The 22,360-nt window shown below is 43.7% G+C and overlaps 2 protein-coding genes across 6 annotated transcripts in view; one reads left to right on the top strand and one right to left on the bottom strand.

The window, feature by feature from the left end:
• The window catches only part of LOC105563897 (tyrosine-protein kinase transmembrane receptor Ror), a 284,316-nt gene that overhangs the window by 189,935 nt on the left and 72,021 nt on the right, over window positions 1-22,360 (bottom strand). The window lies entirely within an intron of this gene.
• LOC105563895 overlaps window positions 1-22,360 on the top strand; it is a 41,422-nt gene that overhangs the window by 3,095 nt on the left and 15,967 nt on the right. Inside the window, exons 1-3 of one of the 5 annotated variants that reach the window (XM_012015872.1) lie at window positions 591-620; window positions 13,156-13,214; window positions 13,366-15,541. In XM_012015872.1, coding sequence (XP_011871262.1) covers window positions 15,364-15,541 — 178 coding nt within the window. In that variant the 5' untranslated portion in view covers window positions 591-620; window positions 13,156-13,214; window positions 13,366-15,363. Of the gene's footprint in view, window positions 1-590; window positions 621-13,155; window positions 13,287-13,365; window positions 15,542-19,439; window positions 20,622-22,360 lie in introns of those variants that run through there. The other 4 variants (XM_012015875.1, XM_012015874.1, XM_012015873.1 and 1 more) reach the window with 4 other exon arrangements.

A 22,360-nucleotide genomic window follows, 5' to 3' on the forward strand; every position in this document is an offset into this window, starting at 1 on the left:
CTCTCTTGAGGTGGGAGAGCAACATCGCCGGAAAACGCGGAGGAGAGAAAGAGAGAGAGAGAGAGTCGAGACGGGTCACGGAGCGTTTACGAAAGCGGGAATGAGAGACAAAGAGGAGGAGGAGGGAAAAACGCGAAAGGTGCGAGAAAGAGGGCAAGGGAGTGCGCGAAGGAAATTGCGGACGACAGAGTGAGAGGGAGAGAGAAAGAGAGAGAGAGGGAAAGGGGAAGCAAGAGAGGGCCGGTGAGGCGAAAGAGAGAGAGATGGAGAGAAGAGTAGAGAAGGAGGTAGACTTCGGGTGCGAGCAGTCTACTCGAACGCAGTAATGCCGACCAGCTCCAACCGGGTGCCGCCAAATCGAACCCCGGTTCGAATTCCGCACGGCCGTGGCCGCGGAAAGGAGCAAGAGGGACAAAGGGAGGAAGAGGAAGAGGAGAAAGAAAGGAACGAGGAGGGCGGCGGAGGAGAGGAGGATAACGGCGACCAAGACAACGGCAACGGCAACGACGACGGCGACGATCACGACGGCGACGGCGACGGCGACGACGACGACGACGAGCACGACGGGGAATGCGAATAAAAAAAAGTCGCGAAGGTGGAAGAGGAAGAAGAAGAAAAAGGTATGTGCCAAAGAAAGTCCCTGTCTTCCTGTATGGGTGTAAAGAAAAGCGAGGGTCAAACTTGATTTGACGTGACATAACGAAGCTTAGGGGAAAAAGGGGTGGAACGAGAGAAGATAGGAGAGAAGCTTTTACATCCGAAAAAGGAAGAACGGGAAGACGGCGAGGATGATGACAGCCAGATGGGCTGCTGTCACGGTCCCTTGGGTGAAAAAGTGTCCAAATGTGCCTTTTCTAATCTGTTATCGAGAAAGCAACGTTGCGGCTATTGGTGTAATTTTTGTGAGTTTTGTTTAGTTAAGTTTATTAGTGCGCGCGCGGTGACTTATTAGACTGCCAACATCTGATTTCATCGGCGTCGTCCGTCTTTAGCACAAGTATTTTTTTTAGAACTAGAAATAGGAAGAAAGGGAGAAGAGAAATTTGATGCACCAAAATTTCATTATTGGCTAAAATCACATTGAAAAAGAAACTGGATATTATCGCGTATTTATAATCGGAGGAAGAGATGAGCGGTCTTCGATGAAACCAGATAAGTCACATATGGCGATTTTTCTACCCCGGAATATTTCAAACAAGGAACGCGCGTTATTCGCAACGACGTCCGTTCGTCTATTTCTTCTCGTGGATATTTCTCACGTGTCCGGCACATTCCTCGCGAAAAATCAGCATAGAAAAAGTGTCGGAGTCGAGAAATGTGGAGTTCGAAGAAATTGGAAAAGCGACGGTCTTCGGGACATACGAAGAATGCCCGTTGAAGAATGTTTCCCGCTGCATCGTCTTCTACACTTTTCACGACGTCGTCGCGGTTTTACGATGTTCTATTAGAATCGAAGGGCGCGCTCTACTCCGCGCTGCTACGGCGCAAGAAGAAGACGGACGAGGCGAGGCAATAAAGCGGACAGAGACCAAGAAAACTCGGAGTTATCTCGGCGTAAAGAGAAAGAAAAATAACCGATCTCCGATCTCTCGTTCGGTTCCGGAAACGTGCCCGAAGATACCCGTGGACATAAAGAATTTCCGAAGCGGGAACGAGTCTGAAAGAGAAAATAACGACACGGACAAGAGATGAAATCACGTTACGGACTGATTCTGAAAAATTGGAAATGTCTGCGCCAGTTACGGCGTCTAAAAGTGACGAGAGAAAGGGCGAAAGGACAGAGAGGGGTGAGAGGGGAGTGGACATTGTTGTGCCGCTGGTAATTTCGCAGCTTCTCGATGGTGGAAAATTATAATCGCAATTTCTGAATTAAACATGTCACGAGCATTTGGAATTATCGGCGTAGAAGAAAGATTTTAATTCAGTACCGCTACTTGTAAGTCGAAAGTATCAGAGAAGTGTGAACACCGCGAGTTTAAGTCAGATTAGAAATATCTCTAAGTGCAATCGAAATTAATTTATTATTTTGAGCTCTCTTTTTTAAAGAGCAACTTTTTCTGACACACATAAATCCCATCAGCCGTTTGAGGATTGTCAGAAGCACTCGCTAAAACTTTTCGCCGTTTTCTCTCGCCGCTATATATATCCAGGTGTTTACATTGCCGGCGCAATGGAGGCTTTGGTCGGGAGTGCGGACGCGGCTTTTCTTTTGTTCTGTTCGGGATTACCGTCTGCCTATCGCGAACACACAGTTTATTCGGGAATTTGTCGCTGGGGAGTAATTTCCCCCTCCCCCCCCTGCGGTAATCTCTTAAATAATATAGCAAAATAATACACGTGACGAGAGAAAATATCGTGAGCTCACAAATTTACCACGCTTTTAATTGATGAAAATCGAGTATTCTCCCCCGCGAGCATATTATTTTCTACTTTCGCAATCGGCTTAACGTTTCCGCCGAATTTCTCGCTGGGTATCGATTTTCTCGAAGAATCGAGGTGCCGGGCGTAAAATCGAAACGCGCGGGAGGATACACGGGACCTGCGTTGCGAATGCGAGCATGGAATAAAGATACCGTGAGGGAAAGGGCCACGAGGTATACGGCCGTGTCAAATTGCGCGTGCATTTATCAGCTGTTCCGCGTGGAGGTGGACATTGAGACGTTTACCCGCGAGTAACAGCGTCTCTCCCGTAAAAATACGTCTTCCCCGTTAGCCGCCTCGCTGCGTTTTATTGCCGGCCCTTTTATCGCGCCGCAGCGACTGCGTTGAGTACAATTAGAATCTTTTTTCCCCTCCCCCTCGTCGCGAAATCGAGTTTCGCCGTAATGTGGCCGACGTTCGTTTCGTGCTCCACTTAATCCTTTCATTTTTCTTCCCGGCGGCCTTTGATTGCAGGCCGAAAAACCGGCGTCTCTAGAAACACAGACGCGATATCGGCGAATCTTTGCAACAACGCAACGGCGAAACGACTTTTCGTTCTCTACGGCTGACACTCGCATGCAAGGGGGTAAACCACTAGCTGAAAAATGCTGTCTCGCAGATTACACGATTTCATTTGATTTCACACGATTTGATCCGATCACAATCTCATCCAATTGCAAATCATTTTCCTATATGCACGTTTAAAAATATGTAACGTCGATAAACCTCAAACAGCTGTTACACAGTTGGAAAATGTTATGTTTTCTTGTTAAAAAAATGCCGGTTAAAATTTTTGAGTTGAATGTTCAACACAATCATGTGTTAATTTAACATATTGCTCTTGTGTTAATTGACCTCAAATGTAAAATTATTAAAATAGGATTTCATAATGATTTCGGAGACACTGTCCCACGATTACATCAAGTGGTTACCCCTTTGCTCGCGTCTTCGAGGACGATGAATTAACGGAATGTTCTATCTTATATTTCTATAGAAATCACGTGTACCGCGGCTTTAATGTTTCTATAAACAGCGAATTAAATTTCACGAGTTTAACAAACTGAATTTAAAGGTGTAGGAAGGGAAACATTTTCAAGTATAAAAATAATTCTGAATCACTCTGCAACACGCAAATATCGATAAAGAAGTTTTCGAGCGAGTAAAGATCTCAAAGGAGAAGGTTTTTTTTTCTACGTGCGAGGAGCCGCTGCCACTATGAGTCAGACAACCGATGTAGACATTTAAGTAGTCACGCTCGAGATTGCTCGGACATAAACGACACGCTACGACGCGACGTTCCGTGTCGTGTACGACGGGGATACAATGTCGTAACGATAAAGTCCCCCTATGATCATCCTACAAGACTTACTGAGAATTCGAGGGACCGACATTCGTAAATCCGCACTTCGTAAACCGTTTCCGAAGCTGCTGTGCGCGACCGCAAACAGTAAACGCGACAGTAAACGCGAGGATACGGCGAGGAAATTTATTTTGCGACACGTAAGAGCAGCGCGTGCAGCGTGTGCAGCATAAAAACGCGAGCTCCTTTGAAAACTTCGTCGAACGATCGTGAATAGAACTCTTTCGAGAGGTACACTAAACCTGAAAAGTTTTAAATCGCTGCGACGAAAACCCTCGCCTCGCGGCTGCGGTACGTAATAACATTACATGATATGACAATGCTACGGCTTTCATAGCAGACTTTTAAATCAATTTGCACCGGACTTTTTTACACCGATGTTCTAAGAGAGATTCGCGATTTCTGTATTACAGGCGACCGGGAAGAAACGGCTTACATTAAAGCTCTATTGTGACTGAAACTCATGTTTCACTTCTTCGCGGACTTTCAGCTCGTGGCTCGACTGCTAAGATGTTCAACGCACAGAGAAAAAAAGAATGTTCTTCTTTCGACAATATGTTTAGTCTCAGCGTGAAAATCTTGAAATGAGATTACATGGCGTTAAAGGAAGAAAAACTTGCTTGAATGAAGCAGTTTTATATAATTCAATCGAGACAAATATACGCTTATTATTTAAGAATAATTTTCTTGAATGGAAAGAAAACCACATTTCCAACTTTCAAATACATAATGCGATACGAATTAGACTTCAAGCCTCAATATTTTTTATATGAAAATATTCTACTATGCACTCCACAATCCGGTCTGGTATTATTTTGTACATAAATGCCAATAATAAGATCTACAAACGCAAAAACTGTATGCGGTCGGTAAATCAAACCACTCCAGCATCCCCTTAATGCTTTTATCTGTGCGCGGAATATTAAAAAGTTGACTCTTTTTCCCGCCTCGCGGAGTTGCGTCGGGGAACTTTTTGAGGTCCGATTGGCTGACTACGAGGTGTTTACACGCTGCGCGCTATCAGGCTACGTTCATACGGGATGCCCCCGAGTTATTTCCGTCGCGTGGAGTAGCGTGTCTATGAAATTCCGAATTGTAAGAGTACCACGTGGCGGCCCGAGCTTTCTATCTTTCCCCCTCTTTCCTCCCACCGATCAAGTTTTCATCGGCGCGATATCGCACGCCGCACCGGTCCGGAGCGATCGTTCGCCCCGCGCACGAAAATGCCGTGTAAAAGCTTTTTTTCCTTCACGCCCACCAATCTGTCGGCCGTCGACCGTAATAACGAGCGGCCGAGGATGAATTAATCGTCGACGGCGGCGTTACGAGCCGGCCGATGATTCATTTCTAACTCGGCGATCGTTGGTTTTTCTTGGAGTCTTTCCCTCCTCCATCAGGCCGTTGACAGGTCGGACATATACTCGAAAAAATCAGTCGGGCAAGTCGCATAGAGCAGCGGAGGCTGTCCGCTCCGTCTCGCGAGCGGCTTATTTTTACGCACTTTCGCCTACGTCGCCACCGCGAGAAGTCATTAAAAATGAATGGAACTCGGTGAAATCGCTCGACAGGATTACAAATAATTTTCTAGCGGGGGGAGCAACACTGTTAAAAGTTTGAGTGGTTACTTCTTCTCGGTGAGAAATCGGTGCTGTGTTATACATTTGCTGCTGCATCAATATTTATTATTGTCGTAGTTACAAGACAAATGGTTAAAGCTGTACGAATGTCAAATGTTTCCAAGGAAGACGGATTACAAAGATATCTTACACTTTGGGCGTGAAAAAGAGATATAAATGGACAAGGAAACAAGTTTGACGGGTATTGCGTTTCTGGAGCAAAGAACCCAACGTCGGAGGTGACGAATAGTGATTTTTGCGTCAAAAAGGGGGAGTCGACTGGAAACTCTTGAAAAAAATCTGTCTCGCATCGAGTCCTAAGTAACGTGAAATCCGCGACGCTACCGTAAACGCGTGGTAAAAGGGCTTGAGCGTAGACCCGAGAGAAACACGTTGCGGTCGCCACGTCGAAATGATTCATGAGTCACCGCGAAGACGTACGATCCGAGGGGATCCACGGCTGTGTCCTCGCGCCAGCGTAGGTAACTCGCTTTCAAGGGCAAAACGATAGCATCGCAACCCAAGTTTAAATTGGAGGGTCGGCCGCTTAAGATTCAGTTCCATAAACTTGAAAGTTCAGTCCCACTTCCAAGATGGAAGGCGGGACGAGGGAGGCCGAGCGCGGGAAAGACAGGGCGGGCCACGAAGGGGGAGAGGAACAGCGAACTTCCGAAGACGAGGCTTACGAAAGCTTGACGCTGCAATTAGGCGAGCATTTTCGATTGAATTCAATTAGCCGCGTCCGTGGCATCGTCGCGAATCCGGATTGCCTTGGAGTGACTTCTGCGCGAGACTCGGCTTGTGTGTATTGTATTCCCCGACGTTTCCTAAAGTATACCGGAATTGCAAATGGAGACCATCTCGTTAGCATTCCTCGCGAGGCATCTAAGTACATCTCCGCTTCATTTTATTACTGTTATTAGACATTCCTGCCCAAAGAGGGTAACCTGGCCGTGTCCCATGTGACTTCTTTTATTACGCGCGTTTTATATTCATTCGTTTAATATCCTGCGGTGAGAAGTAAGACATTTGCATAATTTACGTACGGATAACTTGTTGCAGACGCATCAATTCCGTTGTACGGACAGGCTTGTACAAATATTTCCTTAGAACAAATTTGTCTTTTAAATAATATGAGCGTCAGTAATTTTCAAGAGACAAACTTTTGAGTAAACAGATTTTCTCGTTATTTCTCACGTAACTGTTAATTTTTACGTAATTGCGATTAACGAAACATTTTCAATTGCCGGAAGTTCGGACATTTTGTTTAATTTATATCTTTACATCTGTTGTGCTAATAAAATTTGTAAGTTTTATTATTACATTTCTCCTGTGCTAAATTTAGAGACAAGATGTTATTGACAACAAACATGGATCATCGCCTGGTGCTCGTATACGCTCGCCATTTTTAGCCAGAGGCGAAATATCGACGAAACATGTCGCATTATGAATAAATGAAGCGCACACAAGGCATCTCGCTTAATTGGACACGACTCGTTTTGAATGGAAAGCCCGAGAATGGCGCACGGCACTCACGTCGAGACCATCCTCTTCGTTACGTCCGACATGTTTTCCATCGATGACGGATATATCGGGGTCTCGGGTGTTCGCCCTCGAGCGGAATTTTGCAGTAAAAAGGAAAAAAAAAATGCGACGGGACTTGACGAGCGATAATTAAAACTGGTGAATCGAACGCCGGGGAGAACGATCCGGTTTTAACGATCGCGCTCGGAAAATTAAATCTCCGTGTCGCATCTGCGCGAGCAACTTGCATCCGGTGCACGCTACCCGCGACCGCGTGTAAATCATTCGCAACGTGCATTCGAAACCACAGTGTACACGCATTTCGGCGCGGCACTTACGCGTTGCGAGACGCGCCGCAACGAGAAGCCGCGACGATGCACGTGTTAACGTCACACCGGTAAATGCGTCGGCGACACGTGTCGCGCATGTAATCCATGGGCCCGTCGTTGTCTCGACTGTATATGTCATGAACGCCATTGACATGTTCTACAGCGTGTTCCCGGCTGGTAATCGCTATCTCTTTAAGCTATAAACGTTCTTTAACGGGCACAAACTCAAACTCTGTTTAAACTAAACTTTGAAATATTACAATTTTAACATAGGTCCTTTAAGATATAAAATCAATTAGAAATTAAAGAGGCCGTTTAGGACCGGGCATTAGATGCTACTGTGTAGCATTATTAAAATAATTTATAAACGTGAATTCACTGACGATAACACTTCCACTTACGGGGATTAACCTGTGTTTTAAGACTAGTATGTAACTGGCGCACAGGATAAGTTGGAAAAGAAAATACGGTATATGAATTCACTTAAATAATTTAATTTAACTGGCTACTTACACCTATGCCCGGTCCTAAACGGCCTCTTTAATTTCTAATTGATTTTAAACTTTGAAACTTGATAAGTTCGCAATGTCTTCATCAATAAAATAAGCATAATAATGACTACTACCATTGCGTAATATCTTTGCAATTGATTTTAATGTTACGTTAAAAACCAGATTTTATTGTAATTGACAAGTGGAATTTTTATGGTGATTTTCTAAAAATGCCAAGTTAAATTCAACGATTGACATTCACGAAGATAGTAATTGGAATTTTTATTGTCACATACCGAACTATTTTATGCGAGCTCTTCATTAACCTTTCGTTAACTATTTCTAGTTTTAGTAAATAATAAACGAATTCTTTTCGACGTTCGTATGTTTACGTTCGAATTCCACGTACCGAAACCAACTTCGATGTCTTAAATTTCTTCTAGAAATAGCAATTCTTCTAGAATTAGCGTACCATTACGTATGCCCATTATGGAGAACAAATAAAGCGGAGGTTTCGCTTTAGCTTCTGTTTTGAACAGCGCGGCAATGTATTTGTAAATGAGAAGATTCCCTTTAACGTGGTACGGTAAAGCGCGGCAGACGTCGACGGCGCGATCATTTCGCGATCGGGAAGCCGTCATCGCTTCGCTTAATAATAACACGCTCCGTCATCGATTCCGTTCCAACGCGGCCGATCATTCGGATCGAGGTTTTGAATCGCGGGGGGTCTGGCTCGCGTCGACCTTCAAGCGTAACGTCGCGTTACGCCGAAAGTAACCCGTCCGGAAATCGTTAAAATTGTGCACACACCGGCTGGCCGATAACGTCCCGATCTCGCACTTCACGGTGCAAATTCGATTTTCGCACGAGGCGTCACGGCCGCTGTACCGCTTACGTTTCACGCCACGCAAATACGCTTGCGAGGGAAGGCCCGACCGGTTTTGCACGCGGCATCGCCGTTGCGTGAGTTGGATACGAAAAGTCCAAGTCCTGAAACGTGTTAAGTGACGCGCACAAAAAAAAAGTTGTGCAAATCCCCCAATTAATTTTCTTGATTTAGAAAGAGATTTCGACAAGTAACATTTGAGAGAAATCAATGAAGGGTGAAGTAATTGCTTCCTTTCACACACGGAAACAAGAATGATATTGTATCAAAAGATCACTGTAATTGAAATGAAATCGTTGAAACAACATCAGTATTAATAAATGAAAAACATCAGATTGTTGTCTTAATAATCTGGATATTTAGTTCAATGCTTAAAATTAAAATCCATAGCAAATGCAATTGAGTGAATGATTTATGTTTGTGGCAGCCCGTGACGTTAACGTTTAATTCAAGCGACTTCATTTTGCTTTAATCAACAGCATTTTTTTCCGCGTATGGAAAGAAAATATCGACTCTCTTTCGCAAGGTTCCATCTCGATTTTACGCAATTTTCGTTAGGGACGGAATGAGCGTTTAAACAGAAAAACCGGAAATTGTGCGAAATCGAGATACAACCCTGCGAAAGAGGTCAGTCGATATTTTTCGTAACTTGACTTGTTTTGAATCGAGATGTATTACATTATAATATATTCCGATCGAGACACATAAATTGAAATGACAGTGCAGCAGCGCCACATCCGGCGCGTAGTAATTATAATTTAACTATTTGGATACGTACTAAAAATCGCGGTTTTCGATTATTTGGTATTAACATCGTATTACATGTCGAGACCCACATCTGGTTTACGGCGTGGATTATATTGGTATATTAATATGCGCGTAATACGCGGGCTGTTAAACGCGTATCCGTCGAACAAGACCGGAAATCGTTAAAATTACACGGCCACCAGGTGGCCAATAGGTAGTACAGCACTTCACGCACATGAGAGCGAGCTTCCGAAAAAAGCACTTCACGAGTGAGATCAAGTCTATTCTAATCGCAAGTAAAGAGAGATGCGAAAAACTGCCGCGAACAATAAAATAATAACATATTACATTCGCATTGTACACGCAAAATTTATATCTCGTCAGTTTGCACTAATATCTCATATATTTCTGTATATCCGAAATATTTTATTGAAATGTTCGAAATCGCCCTTGCTTTCCTTCGATAAAATTCAATTCCCCCCTTCCAAGCAATAAATCGGAAGATAGTTGCATAATAAGGTTTACGTCTATTATGCATATCTGGCGACTGATATTCTCCCGCGAGGCATTAAGAGAGCAACAACATCGGCGAAGAGATGACGCCAAAGTACCAAAGAGTTAAGAGCCGGGCGAATATATATTTCGTCTTAACACCGTGCGAAGTGCGAGCGTGGCAACGGAGACGACGGGAGAAAGACGTCCTCATTAATCCTTCCGGCTTTATCCGGTCGCGCTGGCACGTATCTTAAAGGTCCTCACAGGAGTTGTGATAAATGTCATGCAAATGCGCGCCTCTTAACGAGCCTTAAGTTTTTGCCCGGCAGCGCGAAAACTTTCGTACTGCTGAAATTCACGTTACAAAGAAGACACATCGCCCCCGCAATTCTGTCGCGTCGTCACGCTTAAAAGAGCGTAATTGTTGCACGATGTAAACTTCTGGTCTCTCTTACATCCCGTGGGTTTCGCATCAAAGGCCTCGTGTCCTAACTCGTTAGATTCGCGAGCGCGCGAACAACTCGCCGCGACAGAGCGTTTCATATTTTATTTTGCAAAAGCTAAGTACGCCGGCGCTTTGCACGCGACGCGTTTGTTTATAAATAGCGGTATCATCTGGCGCTGCGCTCCTGAGAAAATCATTAATCATCCGTACCAGTCAAAATTACTGATAAATAAAATAAGTTTATTTAAGCGGGATTTACCTGTTTGCAGCGAACGATGAATAGTATAATCGATTCTCGATAACCGCGGCTAAATGGATCAATTTTGATTCTGTCGAATAAATAGCGATAATAATTTATCAATAGAAATGGACGGTAATAGACACAGAAAATCTCAAAATGTGCATCTAATTCTATTTTCGTCCGTCGACATAATCGATAGCATAAATAATAATTTAATCGAAGTTAAATTGACGTCTGTCGATATTTTAGATTGCTGCAAAATATATCGTGAGAATTTGCTTAATCATTTTCATGCAATGTTAAATGGAAACAGAAATTAATTTTCTTTATATAGATTCCTCGATATGTAATACGTTTCGTAAATAATTTTCGTCGGCGAATACAACGTTAATTTTCGCGCTAGACATGAACCATGAATCATGCCTCACCTGCTACTTGGAGTGCGTTCAAATCGAATATTTGCTTTAAACACGCGTATATAGTCTTATCCTTCTTTCATAAAATACTATTTCTACTACTCAGATTTCGCGGTTTCCGTATATTTATACGTTTTTACGCGACTTTACCTCTTCCAGTGTGATATCCCAGCGAGAGAAAAGTTGGTCATTTACCTTTTTTATCATTTTCCGTCGACGTTAATTAAAGGATCAACTTCATCAAGAAAGTCCGCAGACGTATGACGAAACGTAAAGTTCTCGCTCTTTTTCTAATTATCGCATGAGGTAACCCAGAGATAATTGCAAGTTTCTAATGCAAACACGACGAGATTCGTATTTATACAGTAATTAAGATCATCACAAAAAGCTAGCTAAATGAAAGAGAAATGTATGAGCAAAGTTTCTCCTTCTTTTTACCCTCCTATTGCTTCCTCGCAGAGGAAGCTTTGTTTCTTCTGTATTCAATATTTTTAATATATTCGCGGTATTTCGGACTCTATGGCACAGTTTCTATTTTCCCTTTCGGTTCACGAGGATCCAAATTCAGAAAAATATTAAAACTTTATCAGATTTAGACTAGCACTTGCATTTCTCGCTATCAAATGTTCACTTTATGTTCCAACAAACCTTTAATTTTTCTTTTTTATGGAAGGGTTTCATTATATTTTTACTTTTGACAGTAGAAGCTTCACATATTCAAATCAATTTTCTCTAGAATATGATAAATTTCTACTCGTCTTTTAAATTTATCTCTCCTTGTTGCTCTCTCTTTGTCGCACTTTATGTGTGCTCTCGGAGCAAAACAACAAGAGGATCAAGGATACGCACCTGCCTTACTACACTATCCTCTTTGATGTCATTTCCTAGACTTTGAGTGTCCTAAGAAGAGCGAGCTCAGAATGAAAAAAAAAATAGAAAAACGCTAAGAGAGCAACATCGCGAAAAAAAGTGTCTTTCAAAGCGGATACTACTTGCTTCCTTCTTCACAAGAAGAGCGGAATGTTTTGCCATTCCGCGCATTTGCTCGAACACGCGCATCGAATACTCCGCGTTCTACGACACGTGAAGCAATCCTCTAAGCGAAGCTGTCGAGAAGGTTTTAAATCACGTACAATATCCTGCAAGACTTCCTTCACTCAAGTATCCTTCGTGACTTCTTTCGCGACCGAAACCTCACTCAGCGAATAAAACCTTCATTTGCGACAGTTCTTACAACGATGTTTAGGTAAAATGGGCTATTTTTGCGTTTTATCAATTTCTATTTAAGAGCAAATATTCTATTTTTGTAACCAGTGAAGCAGTTTGTATCTGATAAAAATCAAATTATGGGTTACTTGGAAACAATGAGGTATTCACAATTGTTCTAAATACATTTTCATTGCAAAAAAATTTAATCTGCGTAGTATTTAAGGCTCCTGCATGGAAATTTAAGTACGTTGTAGTTGTAAATTTTATCTATCAGTACGCGAAATTTCAGTGTCGTCGATGAAATAAAGGAACGAACAAAATATTAAAGTTGTACTTTTTAACATCCCAGTAAACATCAAGTATAGTTACATAACATCAATATTCTAATTTCCTACCCAGCAAGATAAATGTAATATAACCTGGGTGTAATATAACACGTTATATACATGTTATGTTACATTTATCTTGTTGAGTACGAAATTATAATATTAATGTTATGTAACTGTTACTTGTGTGGTGTTCACTGGGATAGGATTACGGGCCGATCGCTCGCAGAAGTACTTTGAGGGTTAATATTGTTTTATGGAGAAAGTAGATCTTAACAGAAAAAAACCGAGATGAACACAATAAATGTTGCGAGGCTTCAAATGCGCTATTAAATATATGAGGTCACCGACCTCTGCAGGCTTATTAGTAAAGTCAAAAGATACAATTTCGAGGAGATTTGACAGCCCTTTGAGACTCGACAACATATTTTCAAATATGTTTTTAAATGCGCGTATATAACCTAGCATATCAATGCGTTTGCTCGATAATACATTGAATAATATTTTTTATGAAAGTCATATAAAATTACAAAAATAAAAGGAGCCCCACCAAAGCACTCATACTAACCGTTCCTTCCTGCAGAAGCCACATTAATTAATTATTATACGATTACGTCACATGATTTCTAACACAGACATTCTTTTTCAGATCACCGGCGATAGGAACGATAGGAGCGATCACTTGGAAACTTCATTCGACAACAAAAGGTCAGAGGATGCATAGAATCCACCGAGAAAAAAACGCAGTGTAATTCACGAAGTCGACTATTTGTCGCACAAGTACCTCGTTCTGACAATATTTTATCGCGGCAACCGTTTCGTCACTTTCCTTCTAACTTGAACGTATTTTTTTTTTAAGGATCAGCGAGTCTTCGAGCGATGAGGACATCGTGTCATCGTGGATAATCGGCCACGTAACAACTGCGGGGCATTGCGTATCGCGACCACTCATGTCGTTCTCGCGAGGGTAGTTTTTGCGCATCCCACGGACGCGCATATTCCACCGGAAAAAAGGCTAGATACTAGAAGTTCAGGCGGCAACTTTAAGTCCCCCGTGAATAATCGCCGGCGTCCCAGGGGCGAGAATCTCGACGTTCATAACGACGCGCGGTAGTCGACCGATGACTGTCGCAGCCGGCCGAAAGATTGCAGAAAATCCGGCCGGGCGACGAGATAAATTCTCTCGCGTGTGCCGCGCGGACGTGCAAAACAAATTAAAAGAAAGGGAAACAGAAAGCGAAAGAGAAAGGAGAGGGAAAAGTAAAAAAAAAACCCCGGAAGAACGGAGCTTGAAAGTGCGAGAGGTGGTCGCCCGAGCACGCTGATAAACGCTGAGTAATGGGGACGCAAATTACGTGCGAGGAATACCGCGTGAGAAATGAGTGCCCGATGCAAATTCTTCTGGCCGCGAGGGCGACGCGGCGACCGGTATTGCCGGATACTGTAACTCCGTCTAAACGATTTACCGCGACCGCGTGGACCGAGGACAGGTCCACGAAGCAAGTCGACCGTCCTTCGTCGTCTCCGTGACGGCCCGAGAGGAGACACGTAATCCCGGGGGAATTAGCCAATTAGTACTGCCTGGTGGAGGATCCGCGCTAAGTTAATACAACGACGTGTATCAACACAACGGAGATCATAGGCAGATTACGTTGCTCGCCGGCGTCGATGGCTCCCCGGCGCTCTGTGCTCGCTACGGACCCAAGGTATATAATCCGCGGGATACAACAGCGCGTTACGAACGTATACGGAATTTTCGACGGATTACTCCGCGGCAACTCGATGGCTTTTAACCCCGGTCCCGCGTTGCAACAGCGCGGCGGTGATATCAGGTCTGCGTAGACTGCGCGACATCGCGAGTCGGCGTGTACAAACTTGGCGGTACTACAAACCGGCGTGTATAGTCTGCACAATAGGGAGTGACTCGGCAAGTAAGGTGTCTATTCGGTCTCCCCGGCATCAATTACACCTCGCTTCCCGGGGTTTGTTCCCGGGATTGACGCAGACTCGTCGCCGACGAAGTGACTGTGCGATTATTCGAGGAACATACGCTCGGCTTTAAACGGAGGAAGTGGCTTCGCGCCGCGTAGCTCTCGAGATCCGGCGTATCGGCGCGAGCGCGCACCTTTAATCCTTTCGGTGCGCGGAGTTATTATAATGCTATAAATACAATATAATGTTAATTTTCTCTTATCGAACTGGTTGATACGAGACTAAGATATACAGCTGGCTGGAAATGATTATCATAAACGTCTAACAGAGAAGAGAATTCGGTACCAGATTTTGTAACGACATAAAGAAAAAAGTAGCGTCAAAGACGTCTTCGGACGATACAATTTTGCGGATTAGTATACGAATAATAGTACAAAATTCCTTAAGCCATCATGAAATGGTAGAAAGGTGATTATGGTGAGAGCCATCACGGACTAAGCCATCCGAAGAAAGTGCGAATGCTTCGGAGTGATATATTTCGTAACGTATAAAGAATCAAGATAAACACTTCGGGAACGAATCTTCGGATTTGCCTGCGCGATATCGAAAGAACGTCGAGTGGTCAAGTCGTAGTTGCGCTCGCCAGGTCTGGCGAGCGCGAAAGCTTCGCGCTCCGAACTTTCTTCGCCGAAGATCAAACGGAGGATCAAATAGTTACGAGGAACGGGAGTACATCTCGCGAAAGTTTCTCGAGAGAAGGGAGGGTGCAAGGGAGTCGCGTGTTGCCCTCCTCTCGAGAGGCCGCGCGCAAGGCGCAGCCGATCGTCGCGGACAATCGGTCACTCGTCGCGATCCGCTCTTTGTGATACACCACGCCATACCGTTCGCGGAGAAGGAAGAAGACAAGTGGCACGAGTGGAAAAGGATGATGGCGGGGTCGGGGGTGGGCGGTGTCGGCGGTGTCGGGATGCTGAGAACCAGGCGGCGGGACGTCAGCGTCAAGCCAAATAGAAAACTCGACCGGAAGTCCTCGAGGGGGATGATTTACGAGAACGAGGAGCTCAGACTGAGGACCATTCACATCAATGCCGAGGTGGAGCAAGGTAAAGGGAGAGGGGCTGAAGGGGAAACGCGCGGCAGCTCACGTGGATTCGTCGATGAATCGAAGGTGAAGGAGATCGCGCGACGGTTTGCGAATGTGTCACTTCGAACGGGCGCAATAATGCCGTGATTACTCTTCTTTTACCTCGACTTGATCACACGCTCAGTTAATGAGAACGTTCGAGCGGGAGAAAATGATTTTCAACATACAGAAAGACGAAAAAGAACCGTCTCCAACCTTCCTCTTATTTCTACCGACGAACAAGTACACGCGTTGAATTTAGTGACCGGAAATTCGGCTGTAAAAATTTAAGTCTGACGAACGAGGCTATTACCCGAATTTTCTCGTATCTTGTTAGTGTAACGCTGTTATTTACGCAACTTGTTTATTACTCGCACCGTTTCATTTTTTTCCCTCTCGCCCGGAGGATGTTTTAAGCGAATTTTATTAACGCAGTTGCTCTGAACGCCGCTGTTTAAATTATTAATTTGCCGTTATAGACGATTCACACTCGGGGGCCAAATTAATTTCGCAGGGACTTCCATTACGCGTTAGTGGCAGGCCAGACCAACTAATAATGTTAAATATTTGATCCTCTAGGGTATGACTGCGCCAAAGCAATCAAGGATTAATTTAACTACCGTGCTAAAGGAATTTTTGATACGTCACGGAAGAGCGAGAATTTCAAACTTTTGTTATTCTATTAAAGTTGGCAAATGTGTCGCGATGAGAAAGAATCTAGTATCTTGATGATATACAAAGTTATACAATGTTTCTAATAAAAAATGGATTCGAAATTTATCTGAGAACGTGTCATCAAAATTTAATTGGACACTCTTGTACAGTTATTGCTCTGTCTCTCTCTCTCTCTCTCTCTCTTTGTATCCTCTCTTACAGATATATTATGGAATTATTTGAATACTTTTGTGCTCTACTGGTAGATGTTTTAATAAACTCGCTCGGTGCAATCTGTGCTCTCTGAAATTGAGGGAAGGTTTTAAATGGACACCATTAATCTCGCTTTAATTATGAATTCGTCATTGCGGGTGATGTCAAACAAAAGGTCAAATGTACGTGACAATCACAGGAAATTTTATTGCGCGACTACGGCAGATCTGGTAAATTGCATCGCGCCGCGGTCATCTACAAATAGACACGTGCATGCATCAGATTGAAGTCACCGTACGAACTTGCTGCGAACTATTTTCGAGGCCTGGCCTGCACACGCTGAATTTGTCCAGTCGGGTAAGCGAATAGCATAGTTTCTAGTACCGGCGGTCTCGATCCAGCAGACTTGACTCAGTTGCTAAATGCGCCCGAGATGACGCCAAACGTATTCGCGCTCCACTTTGTAAAGAAACGTTGACTCCCATTGTGCGATTACGCTGCTTTATTTTGACAAACGGTAAAAAGAAACAGTGCCCTGGTAAGTCAAGAGGAAGAAGAAAACTTTATCGGTGATTTGCTGTAACTAAACGTGAACAACGACGAATCCACGTGACTGATTAAGTTATTCGGTAAATTTATAAGCTGTAGAAATGAAGTTACAAGTTGAACGAGAATTAAGAGAAAAGGATTTAATCGGCTAAAAGTGAAACTCTCTGCCAATTATCGGACTATTGAGGATTCTAACGCGGAAAAGCTCGCAAGTGCCTGTTGAAATCGGCTGCTCAATTAATCGCATTTCTTCAGGGAAGCTCAATTAACAATGGTGGGTATATATACACGTCATCGTATAGCTTTTGCCTATTATCCTTGATTATAATCCAGGAATGTAATTTCATTCCCGGATGTGCCGACGTTACGAGGGAGTGTGACGTTAGTGTAAAAAATTTCAACGACGGCACGTATGAATCGCGCGTCTGCGTGATTTCCTCGAGATTTATTTACCCGAGGAGCCAAGAAAAGCTTTGTTTTGGCAAATATTCCGGGGTGGCGTTTGTTCTCTTAGAACCCGGGATCCAGATGTCGACGCTGTACAGGCTCCAAAAAGTTACACGCTTATTATCCCACGTAATATCCTTGGAACGTCAAACCGATCTCGATTTTAGTCTCCCATCGATGGAGCAATCGGTAACTCGAATATTCCGAGCTGCGTCAACTATTAATAAACGTTTGAGTCAAGCCGCAAATAAATAAGTATGTTAACTATAAATATGTTGCAGGCAGTGCATACTTTTGATACACTTAATGCTATCAAAGATTAATCAACGTTACTTTACAGCTTCTCTCAGCTACAACATTATTTTCACAAAGAGCTGTATTACTCATTGACGATTTTTAATTGAAATGACAATAAAATTAAACGTTGCAAGTCTAACAAATTCTAATTATCTTCTTTTAAATTTTGTTATTACTTATTCAAAGACAACAACTAATTACGAATGTTTAAATATCATACGGTTACGTTTTCATAATTACAAAGTGGAAATTGGGAACGCTTTAGGGCCACCCGGTGCATATAAACAGAAAAGGTATGCTTGACACTCTCGTCGAATCAAGATAGCGTCTCACGAGCTTTTTTGTCCCTTCCGACACATTATGCAGCCGGATTATCATGGCGCATTCAAGTGGCGTGCGAAGAAAATCCTTCACGATTAGAAAAACTGACAGCACGCCGTGAGGGTTCAAAGTGAGTTGTTGGATCAATCTTGGACTCTCTCCCTTTTCTGCTTCCGTCTCATGCTCGCTCGATGGGAAAACCAGACGCCACCTACGTCAAGCTCGGAGATTATTTTGAGTCCTTTTTCAACCTCTTGATAGATTACATCGCCGCGTGAAGAAACGGCGCCAGTCTAATGAACAATTTATCATCCCTCGGGTTCGCACCGAATTTCTTCAATATCAAAAATATCGCGCCACTGTCGGACTTGAAAACTGATGATGTTAAACACAAGAACTGACAATGTCACTTCTCACGACGAACGATATTAAATCGCGGAAAATAAATTGCCGGGGAAAGTGAACGAAACCGAAAATACGCTTGAGAGTGTAACCGCTAAAAAAATCTATGTCGGACATCGTATATTTCTAACGGCAACATCATCGACGCATTTAGTGTACATATGCACATGCGCGACTTTACAATTAATACAAACGTATAAACTGAAATAATATGTAGACTTGTCAGGGCAAGAAGTCTTTTTCTCGGTCAAAACTATGGCGTTTACGTAATATCGCGGTCAAGGCGGACAATAAAATGGCGAAATTTATAATATCACCTCCGGCGACGTTTCTAAAATAACATCAAAAGGTATAATGACGTCGGTCAGTGCCGGAATAACTTGGGTCAACTAATAGACCTGAGATAAAAGCGAAAACATTTGTATCTGGGAACTCGGTAAAAGTATTCTGAATTTACGTATAGCGCAATTTTTCTCGGGAACTTATACTCTACAAAGCCGAAAGTATATATTTTTCTTTCATTGATAATTGGAGTCTCTTGTATCAAGCTTTGTCAATTAATTTCTACTCTGTTCCGACAGAGAATTCATAGCTAAAGAATCATTACAAAATCTTTGACGGCATATAATTTACTCTGCGCGCTCTAAAAGTGCCAATGAAAACAATGAAACTTATTATTGATCATTTCACAATCGTGAAAAAAATTTTTTAATTATAAAATAATACTTTGTTAAGACATTTTTATGCATGCCGCTCCTCTCGCCAATCAATTTTCTACTTTGAGAAAGAAATGCATCGAACACCAGCGCGACGGGTACAGTCCTGGCGTCGCGAGACCACGAGGGACTACAAAGGATTTAAATAGTCGCGAGGGCGAGAGTGAGATAGAGAAACCTGCGGCGGTGGTTTCGTGACGCGCGATGAAGAAGCGGACGAAGAAGAGGTAGCTCGCGGTAGGGATAAAGACCGTCGGCAGTGATGTAGCCACGCGTCGACTAGTTTCGCCCGGTGGCTCTAAACGGCCGGCACGCTTTTTCGCGGCCCGCGGAAGCTGTCAAACTCGCGGAGTACGGAATTCCGGATGCCGGGACCAGTCCGGAAGTGGCTCGATGCACCGATGTCCGTCATCGTTCGGGACTTCGAACGTGATACGTCGGGCCTCGGCGTCGCGACGTCGCCGCGCGGAGACGCACATCTGGCGGAGAAGCGCATCTCGGCGTTACGTAACGAGAAAGAGAAAGACGTCGGGACGGAGATAGAGCTGTGACGAAGAATTCGTAAAGCTCGTACGAAGTGCGCGGCAAATTCGCGCCAAGAGATATGGAGGGCGAGTAAGAACGTTTGAGGGATTCAGACTGTGTCGACTTTGTCGAGCTAACAAAAAAGTATGATCGACCGATCGAACAGTATCGCGGATCTTCACTGCGACGGTTGGTAGTGGCATCGTGTTCTAAACCGACGCGTTGCATGATATCCAACTTGAAAATACTATCTCAATTGACTGAGAATTAAGTAAGAAAAAGAGTCGCAATTAAAATTGAAAGCACGTCAATTATCTTAAACGTAACATCAGCTTGCTGCTATTTCTTCGCGCGGCGTTGAAAACCAAAACATCGCTTCGCACGTCGTACGGAACATCGCAGCTGGGAAGTACGTTGTCATGGAAAGCACTCGGCCTGATGGAGAAGAAAAGAGCAACGAAGGTTTGTTGCGCGACGTCGATGCGGTTAACTGACAGGACAGTCATGAAAATAAGGACCGGCCACTTGGAGAAACGACCGTTTCCGTTCGTGAGTCTTTCCGGGAACAAGCCCGCCAAGGATGAGGCTCAGACGTGCCGTTAGCCAGCAACGGCTATTTGTTGATGAGACGCTGATGGATTATTTAATGACTCGATCGACGAAATGACCCCCCATCGTTCGAGTGCGCGTGACTCCATTAGAGGGACGGCGTGCGTACGTAGGTAATGCGAATTCGCTGTTGATCTGACGGGGTCACGGTGGACCCGCGAAACCGGGGGGTCAATCCCCCTCGGTACGGTTATCACATGAGTGAAGCTCCGTGGCGCGCGCAGAAATGGAAGGAGCGGGACATGGGCACGATGCAGAGGAGAGACAAGAGCAGGCCGACGAGACACGAAGGGAAGGAGAGCTCGTTCTCCTCGTCACGGAATTCTGGTACGAACTCGTTTAAGAGTTTCTAAGACAGTTTAATCTTTCGAATCTCAATTGCTATCCAATCAAGCATTTTTTAAATGACTCTCTAACGTTTCTTCTTCTCGGGGAAATTCTTCTAAAAATCGACCAAACTGGCATAAAAAGTGGTATATATTTAAGTCACAACGTTCCGACCACTTTATCGGGTCCTTTTCAAGTTACAATCTAATGTTGACTAAACAAATTAATTTCATGCCGAAACAGAATTAATTCATGAATATTAATTTGTTCAGTCAACATTAGATCGTAACTTGAAAAGGACCCGATAAAGAGGTCGAAACGTTGCGACTTAAATATACATAGCTTTTTATGCCAATTGGTTAATTTTTAAAAACTTTCCGTCTTAATTACCACTGGCGATAATGAGCCTTACTCAATTTGTTTTTTGTTCTTTTATCCACAAATGGAGAAACTTGCATTTCTGTCTACGGGCGACGGTTTGTGTCAAAAAGATCATCTTTCACGTGCCATGCAATTTGAATTGTGAAAATCCTTTTTTCTCGTTTCTTAAATCGAATCAATTACAAAAGGGAGATTAATGCTCCGAAATTGAGGATAATTCCACATTTTGCGTCTGGCACATACATGACGTCACGCAAAAAATGTACTCAAGAAACAATATCCTTAATGCTTCAGCATTGCGAATTTTAAAACGCGATCCGCGATGTGTATCTTACGACAACGGCCAGAACAACATGGGCGAATAAGGGAGCGTTTAAATTCAGGAAACGTCGTTAACGTGAACGAGAGCAGCGAGGGTCTCTTTCTGTCTCTCTCCTTTCTAGCGTGGTTGCTTACCTCTCATAAGATATTTTATGAAAAAAAGTTCTTAATACACCCCCGTTCCCTCTCAACCTCATCTGCTTGTCGCCGACCCAACTCCTCATCCGCCGTAAAAAGGGAGGCGCGATAATGTCTACGGCGCACACAGGTAGACGCGATTTTCACTGATAGAATCTACGTGGCCACGCTCCGCTCTCACTATAGCTGCCTCGCAATAGCTGCGGGGGGGGGGGGGATATCAGTTTGTCATAACGGTTCGCACGGCAAGGAATTCTTCCGCGAGCGAGAGAGTCCTCGTAAAGGACGACGTGCTAGACACATTCGCGAAGACGGCCGTATTATCATTCTCAGCGATATTGAATCCCAAGGCGAGTCAAAGACGGGTTTTATAACGCCGGCCCGAGTAACTTTACGAGATCGTTGGTCTCTTCGAGGGAACGGTTTTGTCCAAGCGCGCGATGTATTCCTCGTTGCCAGAGGCAGAATTAAAACTCGATCTCGCGTGTTCGTCATTAATTCTCTAACCGTATAAATACGTATCACTTGCAAAATAGGATTCATATCGCTATTACTTACTGCAAAAAAGCGCAGTCGCGATATGCACTGAGATATTGCGGCAATTTATCAAATACGCGAGATTACATTTTTAAGATTCCACGCTATATATCGCTCAGTTGTGAACAGCAACAAATATATATCTTACTTCATTATCAGGAGCCATCAATATTATGAAATATTCTAGTCGTACAAATATATTATGGTTAAATTGGATATAGCTGCAAACATTGAACAGTTGCGACGAAAAGTAATCTCCCTCGAATCCTTTCGGTCAAACGATTACGGTCATTCTATGCTCTAACTAGGATTATAATCAGTGCAAGCCACGGGATCCGATACCGTTACCGAGAGCGTACTCT

Source organism: Vollenhovia emeryi, unplaced genomic scaffold (genome assembly GCF_000949405.1).
Source record: "Vollenhovia emeryi isolate VEMERY1.0 unplaced genomic scaffold, V.emery_V1.0 DF939170.1, whole genome shotgun sequence".
In the NCBI taxonomy this organism is placed as follows: domain Eukaryota; kingdom Metazoa; phylum Arthropoda; class Insecta; order Hymenoptera; family Formicidae; genus Vollenhovia; species Vollenhovia emeryi.